General features: G+C 40.0%; 1 protein-coding gene across 1 annotated transcript; it reads left to right on the plus strand.

The window, feature by feature from the left end:
- Positions 1–699: 699 nt before the first annotated feature.
- zgc:66479 (uncharacterized protein LOC327541 homolog) lies at positions 700–9,152 on the plus strand. The gene is made up of 4 exons (XM_062996617.1): positions 700–1,056; positions 3,806–4,284; positions 5,123–5,264; positions 6,411–9,152. The coding sequence occupies exons 1-4, from the start codon at positions 787–789 to the stop codon at positions 8,781–8,783; spliced, it is 3,264 nt and encodes a 1,087-aa protein (XP_062852687.1). The 5' UTR covers positions 700–786; the 3' UTR covers positions 8,784–9,152.
- Positions 9,153–12,974: the final 3,822 nt, after the last annotated feature.

Here is a 12,974-nt window from a genome sequence, read left to right on the forward strand (position 1 = left end):
CATCCAGGACTAAAGGAAGACAAGCATCAAGGCTGTTCTCTGTTCTAGCGCCGAAGTGGTGGAATGAACTTCCTCTGTCTGTCCGAACATCTGAGTCTCTTGCTGTCTTTAAAAAACGATTAAAAACCCACCTTTTTACTAAACACTTAGGCTGACTGTACTTATTTACTAACATTTTGTTCCATTCTTTTCCATTAAAAAAATAAAATAAAATAAAATATATATATACGATTGTATAAGTTGTGTAAATTAGTCCTGAAGCTAGTCCAATACCTAGCTTTACAGCATTTACGGCTGTGTCCCAATCCACATAGTTCAGTACTAAATACCTGATAAATTAGTACACAGCCTTTAGCGTCGGTACTAATTTTAGTACTTGTTTAAGCCACACGTTGTCAGAGATGGGACATAAATACTACTCGCATGTACATCTGAGTGATGCCTAAATGTCCATGTGTAATAGCATTCTTTACCATTGTATTTATTTTATATATTTATTCACATTTGTCATTAGACTAGAATCTATTATAGTCCAATAGTTTTGAGTTGCTCGCATCTAAACAGCGCGCGCTGTGTCCCGCCCCTTTTCACCCACCGCGCGCACAACAGGAGCTTCAGCGTCACCCGAACCCTACAATAAACCTAGTACAGAGACCCCCGAGCTTTAGCTAACAGTGACTGACTGAGTGTTAAGCTGTGAGGAAACTTTTACCAGAACACACGGGGTAAAAACAGTGTTCAGTATCGGGTCTCTGGCTGTTACCTGTAGCTTTGTGAAGGAGTGCCATGGCGAGGCGCAGAGGAAAGAGCAGCAGCAGCAACAACAAGCCGAAGGATAGCTGGTTACCACAGGAGTCTTCACCAGGACCGTCGAGCGGATTTAACGAGTATATTCTGCCCGGTGTTCTGTTTGTTATCATCACTATCGGCGGTTCTGGACTCACCTGGGTCTACAGTGAACAACAGCAAACTATCGACAGTTTATCCGAAACACTCACTTATATACAGACGAGATTAAACAAGCTGCAGCAGCAGTTCGGAGACCCTAACGCACAGGTGGGCTTCCAGGAACAGAAGAGTCAGATTTAAAATAAATAAATAAAGATTTAAAAAAATAAATAAAGTCTAGCATACAGTAAAACTACAAATTTTACAATAAAGCTTCAGACAGGTTTCTTAAAGTAAGTGAAAAGTTTTAAAACGTTTTATATAAGTTTTATATAAGCATTGATTTTAATGTATTCTAATTTTAGAATTGTAAAATTTCATATTTAGACTAAATAATCTCAACTCAGAAAATGTTAGGTGGCTCAACCACTGGGGTCATTCCAGCTGACTTTGTAATTTAAACCAGCCTGACCATGTCTCAGAAATGACAATAATATTAAGTCAAGTCAAGTCAGGTCAACTTTATTTATATAGCGCTTTTTACAACAGACATTGTCTCAAAGCAACTTTACAAATGTTATTATGGTAATAAAAGTGCAACAATCCATGTCACTGCACCCTTGACGCTGTTTAGCATTGGTTAGGTGTACTGTTTTAAATAACCCGGTTGGGTGGCACGAGTTACTACTGTTCCTGTCATGAATGTGACCTCACAGCAAGAAGGTCCTGGGTTTGATCCCCACGTGGGTTAACTCCGGGTGCTCCGGTTTCCTCCCACAGTCCAAAGACATGCAAGTGAGGTGAATTGGAGACACTAAATTGTCCAGGACTGTGTTTGATATAACCTTGTGAACTGATGAATCTTGTGTAATGAGTTACTACTGTTCCTGTCATGAATGTAACCAAAGTGTAAAACACGACGTTAAAATCCTAATAAACAAACAAACAAACACATAACCCAGTTAATAAAAAAGGATACAAAAAATGACAATATATTCACCGTCTTGATTTTAAAGGTTTAAATCTGAAATTAATGGCAAGCTATTCATTTTTATTAACACATCATCCTGCTAAGAGTTGTGGTGGTTTCTGAGCCTGTCCAGAAAACACTGGGCACAAGGGTCTTATCCTGGACATAGAGGCAATCGATCATATGGCACAACTCACTCAACTAATTATCTAAGACTCTTGGAGATTGTACCAAATCCCACCAGACAGTAACTAGAGACTAGAATTAAACCCAAATCCCTACGGCTGTGTAGCTGTGTGCCACACATGTTGATTGATTTGATGTCATAAACTTTTACATGAAGAAATTCTTGTAGAATAATGTGATGTATGTTAAAAGGAAATGCCATCTAAACAGTGAAATGCATGGTATGTTAATCACTCTAATTAAAGTTTATTATTAGATTCTTGACCTTATGTCCTAATGCCATGCGCCGTCTGAACATAATCTTTCCATTTTTACAATATCACACAATACACAGCTTTATATATCATGAAAGAATTGGAACAATTGTTTCTACAATTGAAACTAATCTCTAGGAATAAATACCTTATAGACACCTGCAAAACCATACTACAACCTAAACTGGCTTAGTGGTTGGGGTCCTGGGCTAGTAATTTGAAGCCTGTTGGTTCAAGCCCAACCACTGTCAAGTTGTCATTGTAACCCTGAACAAGGTCTTTCACTCTAAATTACTTGCATTGCATGAAACTTGCTTTGTATACAGTTGTCTGCTGAATTCTGTAATGTGCATCAACAGTACAGTTTTAAGCAACTAAATAATCAAACTCTGATCAAAAACCGATTTAGTGGTGCGTATGGACTGATATAACGACATTAAACATTTATTTTATAATAAGATTGCACTTCCTTCAGCACAAGCTGTGCTCATGAGTAATTTGCTCATGGCTTTTAACTGAGCTATGAAATGCAGCACCCAGTCTATTAATACCTACACTAGGTCCATGCAGCATGGTTTCCTATTTCTTTGTACAACACTGTTCCCAACTGTGTCAATGTTTGCATAGTGACCCAGATTATTTAGTCATTTTATGGGTAAAATACAGGGCTCCAACTTAAATGTTTGGCACAAAATTAATTTAGTGGACAAAATTGAGACAGGCAAAGATTAATCATGAAGCATGTATTCAAAGTCACCCACCATAATGTCTTTAGATTTTGTACCTGTACAAAATTGTAATTGTGACAAGGTATATGTTTAAATCAATTATTATGTAGGGGAAATGTATTTAGACATGGATTTAACCCTGGATTGCTTGCATTGTATTTGGCCACAATTGTATGTTGATGTAAGTGTACATTTAATTCAGATGTCAGGCATTTAGAAGCTTGTACGGGGCGGCACGGTGGCTAAGTGGGTAGCACTGTCACCTCACAGCAAGAAGGTCCTGGGTTTGATCCCTGGTCTGGGTCCTTTCTGTGTGAAGTTTGCATGTTCGCCCCGTGTCCGCGTGGGTTTCCTCCGGGTGCTCCGGTTTCCTCCCACAGTCCAAAGACATGCAAGTGAGGTGAATTGGAGACACTAAATTGTCCATGACTGTGTTCGATATAACCTTGTGAACTGATGAGTCTTGTGTAATGAGTAACTACCGTTCCTGTCATGAATGTAACCAAAGTGTAAAACATGACGGTACAATCCTAATAAACAAACAAACAAACAGAAGCTTGTACGTTGCTGAAAATCTGTTAAAGAATGACTCCTCTTACTACATTACTTTTTACAAATCTGAGTACAGCATTGCAATGTTATTTGCAGTACACTGTCTGAAAGCATCTGCACTCATTGTTTTTTTGCTAATTTATTTAGGCTTTTTTTATCACCTATCTGTATGTAACTAGTTTACATTTTTCAGTACATGCTTGATAATACTTGTTTTCTCTTCCCAGCTTGCCAGTGTAGGTGGTTTTGAGGAGCGCCTTTTGGCTCTGGAGGAGGCCTATGCCAGCGCGCAAAGACAAGTTGAACTTGCCTTAGCCACATCAGAACAAATGAGGTCCAAAGACCTTCACAGCAAAGTCTGGTCCCTGCAAACCGAGATGAACTCCAGACTGGCCGAGCTCCAGCAGAATTCCATTTCCATCGCTGCTCTGAATGCTGTCATCAAGAACAAAAGTATTGAGCTAGAGTTTCTCAAACAGAACGTAAACGCCATGCTGACTGCTAACTCCGAGCTTGGTTTTAGGATTTCTGGCTTTACGGACACACTTTCAGTCACCAAGTCACGTTTGGATGAAGAAATCTCTGTTGTGGAAGGTCTGATGTCTCAGCTGAAGGGTCAGAAGAGGGAAATCAGAGAAATGAAAGAATTAATCACCAGTAACCAAAAGGCTTTCGCTACAAATACACAGGAACTTATGGATATCAAGTGAGCAGTGGCTGTTAGTTTTACTGGTTGTGATTGAACTTCTTAATTAAAAACATTTTATAATGTGATTAAATTAATGAGAAGTATACAGATGCAAAAACAAGAAGCATTTAAAATTATCTGGATTACTGTCACAAAGATGTGGTCTGATCTTCATCCAAGTTTAATAATAGACATGCTAGATCTACCTATAGTGATTCATCCTTCACAGCCTAGTCTAAAAAAATGAACACTTGTATTTAATAACGGGTGAATATACTTCGGCAGCTGTAATGTTTCTGGTTACAATAATAATTTTCATTTGTTGTTTTTTATCGCTTTATCCAGGTCAGGGTCTCGGCAGGTGCAATTTCACCCTGAAACAAAGTGCAGGGCAGGAGTACTCTGGACATGACACCAATCCATTGCAGGGCTATCTGTTAAGTGACAAAGCCAAGCGTGTCTGTGTAGAAGCCCGTGTTGGCTGATAGCACCACTGAGATTTGTACAAAGGACCACGGGCCATGTAATAGACCAGCGCTACAGTGACCATTAGAATTTTTTCCACTCTGGAATTTCTTGCATGAGCAGCCTGAAATTTTATCTGAAATTTGGTCGTTTCAGTGCATCATTATTGTGATGTTAAATCACAAGAAAACCATCTTGCTGTGTGGCAACCGCAGAACCAGCTGTGCCAACGTGCTGCCCACTTCAGCCTGGACTGTGAATAAATAAATAATGTGTTAAGAATGGTGTCTAGATGAAGGTCAGACCTTGTGTTATAAATAATTAGGAAATAATTGAGGTAAATACAAAGAGTTCAGACACCTTATTCTAACAGTATCTTTTCCTGTTTCAGGGACCTGCTAGAATTGGAGCAAGCTAAGAGGACACAGGCTCTTAGGAATCAGCTGAAGTCTCTGCATATGAGTCTGAAAGATTCACAGAATGGAATAGGTAGTGCTCATCTCAAAGCCCAGCTGGAAGAACTTCAAACCGAGGTAAAGGCCGAGCTGTCAAATCTAAGCATAAACAAAAATATTTATTAAAATGTATGGAGTTAATTATTACCTAGTGTATTGTTCGAAGCATGTCCTGTATTATTAAACAATATGGGTTTAGTCAATGTAGTTTGGTTTAAATTTTAAACTTAAAAAATGCTTTAGAGAGCGATCCCAAACAAACTCTCACTCACTGGAGTCTGCTGGAGCCTATCCCAGCTTTTCAATGGGCACAAGGCATACAGTAACACTGGAACGGGCGCCAGTCCATCGTAGGGCAGACACACACACACCCATTCACCTATAGGGCAATTTAATGTTTCCAATTAACCTGACTGCATGTTTTTAGACCCGGAGAAAACCCACGCAGACACGGGGAGAACATGCAAACTCTGCACAGAAAGGACCCGGACCGCTCTGCCTGGGGATTGAACCCAGGACGTTCTTGCTGTGAGGTGACAGTGCTACCCACCGAGCCACCGTGCCGTCCCCCAAACAAACTTGATTGGTCAATTCTACTATGGTGATTTTGTGACATGTGCTGTCATTAAGAAAGCTTTTTTAATAAGTACGTTAACTGTAAAAATTGCTGCCATGAACACCAATCACCTACATGAGCATCTAAAGGCAGGAGCAGGAGCCAAACTTCAAGTCAAGGCATAATACCTATTATGTCAAGGTTAGTGATATAATAATGGTTACAGGATCTCAGTTTAAGCATTGTTGACTTGATCTCTGATTGTAAGTTAAGTGAGGTGTTTCCAGGGGCAGTGGTAGATTCTACTAGACTAGTAATCAAAAGGTTGTAGGTTCAAGCCCCACCACTGCCACTTGTTGGGACCCTGAACAGACCCTAAATTGCTTCCAAAGTATTCAGTTAAAATTGTAAGTCTCTGATTAATGCCATAAATGGGATGGCAGGAAGGTCCTGGGTGTGATACCCTTTCTGTGTGGAGTTTGCATGCTCTCCACATGTCTGCGTGGGTTTCCTCCCACAGTCCAAAGACATGCAAGTGAGGTAAATTGGAGATACATGTCCATGACTGTGTTTGACATTCAACTTGAATTGATGAATACTGTGTAACCAGTAACTACCTGTTCTGTCATGACATAACCAATGTGAGTAAAATATGATTTTGTTTTCAGATTGTGCCTGAAGCTCCACCGCCCAGCAGTATAGAAGTTAAGGTTCAGGTAGAGGATCACTTAACAACAGCAGATGACAAGGAAGAAGCACCTGAAAAGACCACGGATCATACTGAAGAACAAGAATTCGCTGAAGAGCCAAAACAGTATAAAGAATTTGCGAAGGCAGAAGAAATTACTGAGAAACCTACAAAAAGAGATGAGGAGGAAAGTACTGGGGAACGTGAAGCTGTTCCAGAATATGTCAAAGTAAATGAGCAACCTGTAGAGGAGCCTGTGACCGAAAAAATACAAGAAGAAAGTACTGAAGATGGAGCCACAGAGAAAGTGGACAGTACTGAGGAACATGGAGAAACGGGGGGGGAAGAGAGTACTGAGGAACCTGGAGCAACAGAGGAAGAAGACAATGCTGAGAGACATGGAGAAACTGAGGAAGAGGAAAGAACTGAGAAACATAGAGCAACAGGGGAAGAAGACAATGCTGAGAAACATGGAGAAACAGAGGGAGAAGAAAGTTCTGAGGAACCTGAAGCAACAGAGGAGGAAGAAGGTACTGAGAAACATGGAGAAACAGAAGACAAAAGTACTGAGAAACATGGAGCAACAGAGGAACAAAGTACTGAGGAAGATGGAGAAACAGAGGAAGAAGGTACTGAGAAACATGAAGCATTAGAGGAAGAAAGTACTGAGAAACACGGAGCAACAATGGAAGAAAGTACTGAGAAACACGGAGCAACAAAGGAAGAAAGTACTGAGAAACATGAAGCAACAGAGGAAGAAAGTACTGAGAAACATGAAGCATTAGAGGAAGAAAGTACTGAGGAACCTGGAGCAACAGAGGAAGAAAGTACTGAGAAACACGGATCAACAGAGGAAGAAAGTACTGAGAAACATGAAGCAACAGAGGAAGAAAGTACTGAGAAACAGGGAGATACAGAGGAAGAAAGTACTGAGAAACATGGAGATACAGAGGAAGCAAGTACTGAGAAACAGGGAGATACAGAGAAAGAAAGTACTGAGAAACATGGAGATACAGAGGAAGCAAGTACTGAGAAACATGGAGATACAGAGGAAGCAAGTACTGAGAAACATGGAGATACAGAGGAAGCAAGTACTGAGAAACATGGAGATACAGAGGAAGCAAGTACTGAGAAACATGGAGATACAGAGAAAGAAAGTACTGAGAAACAGGGAGATACAGAGAAAGAAAGTACTGAGAAACATGGAGATACAGAGGAAGCAAGTACTGAGAAACAGGGAGATACAGAGGAAGAAAGTACTGAGAAACAGGGAGATACAGAGGAAGAAAGTACTGAGAAACAGGGAGATACAGAGGAAGAAAGTACTGAGAAACATGGAGATACAGAGGAAGCAAGTACTGAGAAACAGGGAGATACAGAGGAAGAAAGTACTGAGAAACATGGAGATACAGAGGAAGAAAGTACTGAGAAACAGGGAGATACAGAGAAAGAAAGTACTGAGAAACATGGAGATACAGAGGAAGAAAGTACTGAGAAACATGGAGATACAGAGGAAGAAAGTACTGAGAAACATGGAGATACAGAGGAAGAAAGTACTGAGAAACATGGAGATACAGAGGTAGAAAGTACTGAGAAACATGGAGATACAGAGGAAGCAAGTACTGAGAAACATGGAGATACAGAGGAAGCAAGTACTGAGAAACAGGGAGATACAGAGGAAGAAAGTACTGAGAAACATGGAACAGCGGACAAAGAAATCACAAAGGAACTTGAAGTAGGAGAGGAAAAAGAAGCTGTTAAGAAGCACAAATCCAAAAGAGAAAAAGAAGTTTCTAAGAAACACAGAGCAAAGGAGAATGATGAAATTGTCAAGGAACTAAGCGCAAGAGGGGGGAAAAGTACTGAGGAACATGAAGCTGTTCCAGAACATGTCAGTGAGAATCCTGTTGAAGAGCAAGTGTCCAAGACAATGCAGACTTCTTCAGAGGAGACTGATGATGCCTCAGGTAACACATTGGAGGAGGATGCTCAGAAACAAAAAGAGGCGGATGATTCAGGCATTTCCAATCTTGAAACCAGAGATGCTGTGGAAGAGCAAGCTGAATTGTCAGAAGACAGTCAGATATCTTTAGAACATTCGAACATTGCATCTACTGGAACAGTTGATGCTGAGAAGCAACTGAAACCTATTACAGATAAAATTCTAACTCCTTCATCGGAAGCACACCCGGTCACAGATGAACAGGAGGAGGCGATTACTGAGGAACAAGTAAAAGAGAACGTTGCAGAAGACATCCAAAGTCAGTCAGATGAGATTTCCACTGAGGAAAAAGAATCAGAGGAAAAGGGTGATGCAGATCAAGAATCAATGTCTGGTGAGAAGGAGATTTAGAATCCAGCAGATGAGACAGACCCCATCACACATGAGAACTGAGGGGGGAAATGTACATTTATTGAGGCTAAGACTAAAGCAATGGAGGATTTTATAGAGACGTATTATAGATACTGAAGAACCTGGAATGGAGTTTATGATAACTGCGTGTATCAGACGATTTCTCAGATGTAGAGCTGTGATTCTTTAAAGAAGTGCATGATGTGTACTGGTTTCTGTGTTCTTTACGTGCCTCTGAGTTTCATCTGAAACATTTTTGATAAACATTGCAGTTTGAGATTTATTCTACAGTTCTTCAGTCTTACTTTTGTATGATTTTTAAGTTTTTTGGGGTGTTTAAAATCAACAATATTAAAACAGAAAATGCCAGCTGATTTAGTATCACGTTTCTAATAAGGAATGCATCTTTGAATTTGCACATTTGTGGGTTTGCTTTCTGCTTTCTGTTGCCTTTATGTCAATCACAACTGTGTAATGCTTCAGGTAGGCCTAGTGAAAACACACCTTGTGACACATTAAAAATAGATTTTTCCAGGATATTCTATTTAAAAAATCTCTCCAAACATTAATTTTTTCATATTATTATTTTTGCGTTTTAAAAATTCAAACTGTTATTTATTTAAATACTAGGTACTTACTAAAGTGGCATACATTTTACTGTAGTACCATATAAAGCAGTGGTTCTCGACCAGGGGCCAAAGTGAGCCCAAAAGGGGGTCCCATTGCGTTTTTTTTGAAAGAGTAAAAAAAAATAATCACATGTGATTAATATATTTTAAACTACCCATTATCTAAGTTGGGTCTTTGAGAATGGACACATACAGTGTATCACAAAAGTGAGTACACCCCTCACATTTCTGCAAATATTTTATTATATATTTTCATGGGACAACACTATAGACATGAAACTTGGATATAACTTAGAGTAGTCAGTGTACAACTTGTATAGCAGTGTAGATTTACTGTCTTCTGAAAATAACTCAACACACAGCCATTAATGTCTAAATGGCTGGCAACATAAGTGAGTACACCCCACAGTGAACATGTCCAAATTGTTCCCAAAGTGTAAATATTTTGTGTGACCACCATTATTATCACTGCTTTAACCCTCCTGGGCATGGAATTCACCAGAGCTGCACAGGTTGCTACTGGAATTCTCTTCCACTCCTCCATGATGACATCACGGAGCTGGTGGATGTTAGACACCTTGAACTCTTCCACCTTACACTTGAGGATGCGCCACAGGTGCTCAATTGGGTTTAGTCCATCACCTTTACCTTCAGCTTCCTCAGCAAGGCAGTTGTCATCTTGGAGGTTGTGTTTGGGGTCGTTATCCTGTTGGAAACTGCCATGAGGCCCAGTTTTCGAAGGGAGGGGATCATGCTCTGTTTCAGAATGTCACAGTACATGTTGGAATTCATGTTTCCCTCAATGAACCGCAGCTCCCCAGTGCCAACAACACTCATGCAGCCCAAGACCATGATGCTACCACCACTATGCTTGACTGTAGGCAAGATACAGTTGTCTTGGTACTTCTCACCAGGGCGCCGCCACACATGCTGGACACCATCTGAGCCAAACAAGTTTATCTTGGTCTCGTCAGACCACAGGGCATTCCAGTAATCCATGTTCTTGGACTGCTTGTTTTCAGCAAACTGTTTGCGGGCTTTCTTGTGCGTCAGCTTCCTTCTGGGATGACGACCATGCAGACCGAGTTGATGCAGTGTGCGACGTATGGTCTGAGCACCGACAGGCTGACCTCCCACGTCTTCAACCTCTGCAGCAATGCTGGCAGCACTCATGTGTCTATTTTTTAAAGCCAACCTCTGGATATGACGCCAAACACGTGGACTCAACTTCTTTGGTCGACCCTGGCGAAGCCTGTTCCAAGTGGAACCTGTCCTGGAAAACCGCTGTATGACCTTGGCCACCATGCTGTAGCTCAGTTTCAGGGTGTTAGCAATCTTCTTAAAGCCCAGGCCATCTTTGTGGAGAGCAACAATTCTATTTCTCACATCCTCAGAGAGTTCTTTGCCATGAGGTGCCATGTCGAATATCCAGTGGCCAGTATGAGAGAATTGTACCCAAAACACCAAATTTAACAGCCCTGCTCCCCATTTACACCTGGGACCTTGACACATGACACCAGGGAGGGACAACGACACATTTGGGCACAATTTGGACATGTTCACTGTGGGGTGTACTCACTTATGTTGCCAGCTGTTTAGACATTAATGGCTGTGTGTTGAGTTATTTTCAGAAGACAGTAAATCTACACTGCTATACAAGCTGTACACTGACTACTCTAAGTTATATCCAAGTTTCATGTCTATAGTGTTGTCCCATGAAAAGATATAATGAAATATTTGCAGAAATGTGAGGGGTGTACTCACTTTTGTGATACACTGTATTTGATTTGCTCACCTCTAGTGCGAAGGTCAACAGTTGGACTATGAATAATTCCATTACAGTTGTTGATGCACACCCAGGTGAGGAAGCTCTCACCACCAGTTCATCAGTAAACCCACTACATCAACCAAAATACCAAAATATTCACCTTCATCATGGATTCATTAAATTTCTTGTAAGATGACAATACCTTTTGTCATCCTTGCTAAAATCATAATCCATGTCAAGTGGGTCTCAGAATAATTGTTTTTTTTTAACACAGGGTCTTAAGAGGAAAGTACAGTACAATGCATTTTGTGCATGAAGTGTTGTATCTAATTTACTCTCACCAAAGAACTGACTGATCTCATCAGCCAAGCAGCTGAGTTAAAGCTTCACCCATATCATTTCACACATCTTAACTGACCAATCACTGGTGGTGATGTGGTGGGTGGACATTTAAGACGCTAAGTATTAATATGACTAAAGAGCTGGTACTGATCTGTAGCACAGTTAATAAATAAGATCAACTGATTATTTTGCATTGCACTTCACCTCTGGTCTGTGTGTGAGAATACTGCAGAAATGTGTCAAACATTTCACACCCAAATATTTTTTAAGACGCAATTAAAAGAACACTGTGATTTGTAAATTATATTAAATCTTTATTTAACTGATAAAAGTAAAATGAAAAGATGCCCAATGTTTAAACTGATCAACTTCACTGAGTTTTGTAAACAGAAGCACATTTAGAATTTGATGCCTGCAATACACTCCAAAAAAGTTTGGGACAGAGGCATGTTCACGCTTGTGTTCCACCACCTTTCCTGTTAATGAGACTTTTTAATGGTTTAGGAACTGAGAACACTCTTTGTAGTTTTGCAAATCAGCTGCTCAACAGTCCATGGTTGTCATTGTCTGATTTTCCACTTAATGATGCACCATACATTTTTAATAGAAGACAGATCTGGACTGCAGGCAGACCAGTCAAGCAAGCTAGTGTGTGTGTGTGTGTGTGGTTGGTATGTCTTTTTTTTTTAAATGCTTTAATTACCTTAGAATTAAATACCTTGCACATTTTTGCATTACAACAGATAGTTATTCACCTACACACGTACAGTCTTTATACTATATATGAAAATCATATTTATTTAAAACACATTGTACATAGTGTGAATGTCAGATTAGTCCTAATTGCATTCTGCAGTGGTAGCTCAGAGGTTAAGATCCTGTGCTAGTACTGATATCAGAAGGTTAGAGGTTTGAGCCCCACCACCACCACCAAAATGCCACTGCTGGGTCCCTGAACAAAGCCTGTAACCTTCAGTTGGTTGCATTGTACTCGGTCACAATTGTAAGTCACTTTGGATGAAAGTGTCTAAAGGTAGTTGCTGGTGTAAAAACTAGTATTAAATGAAATAAACCAACATGCCTTATATTTTCAGATGCACATAGAAATGACTACATTGTTAGTTGTCTAAATAAATCCTTGCCTATTTTATTGCTGTATTTATTTTCAGTCAAATTTCTTAAAAACGAAAATAAAGTATTGTTTTTAAAAAGTTGCTTCAACTCACAGATGCTGAATGTTTTTATTTAAATCCTTATCTCTAATTCACACTAATAAAATAGCTTTAGCTAAAATATGCTACTTTTCTTTCTCCCCTCTTGGTTGTGTCCAGCTGTCACTTGTAATGGGACACCACATGGTGTATTTACAGCAGTAAGGTCAGGGGTTAAAGCTGCTGTGCATTAATGCCAGCAGTAAGGTCATGGATAAATGTCTAATCCAGAGTTCATTCA

This window comes from Trichomycterus rosablanca, chromosome 6, assembly GCF_030014385.1.
Source record: "Trichomycterus rosablanca isolate fTriRos1 chromosome 6, fTriRos1.hap1, whole genome shotgun sequence".
In the NCBI taxonomy this organism is placed as follows: Eukaryota; Metazoa; Chordata; class Actinopteri; order Siluriformes; family Trichomycteridae; genus Trichomycterus; species Trichomycterus rosablanca.

Coding starts and splice junctions, on each gene's coding strand:
- zgc:66479 (XM_062996617.1), top strand. CDS start 787: ATGGCGAGGCGCAGAGGAAAGAGCAGCAGCAGCAACAACAAGCCGAAG. Junction 1,057..3,805: donor TCGGAGACCCTAACGCACAG/GTGGGCTTCCAG, acceptor TTCTCTTCCCAG/CTTGCCAGTGTAGGTGGTTT. Junction 4,285..5,122: donor CAGGAACTTATGGATATCAA/GTGAGCAGTGGC, acceptor TTCCTGTTTCAG/GGACCTGCTAGAATTGGAGC.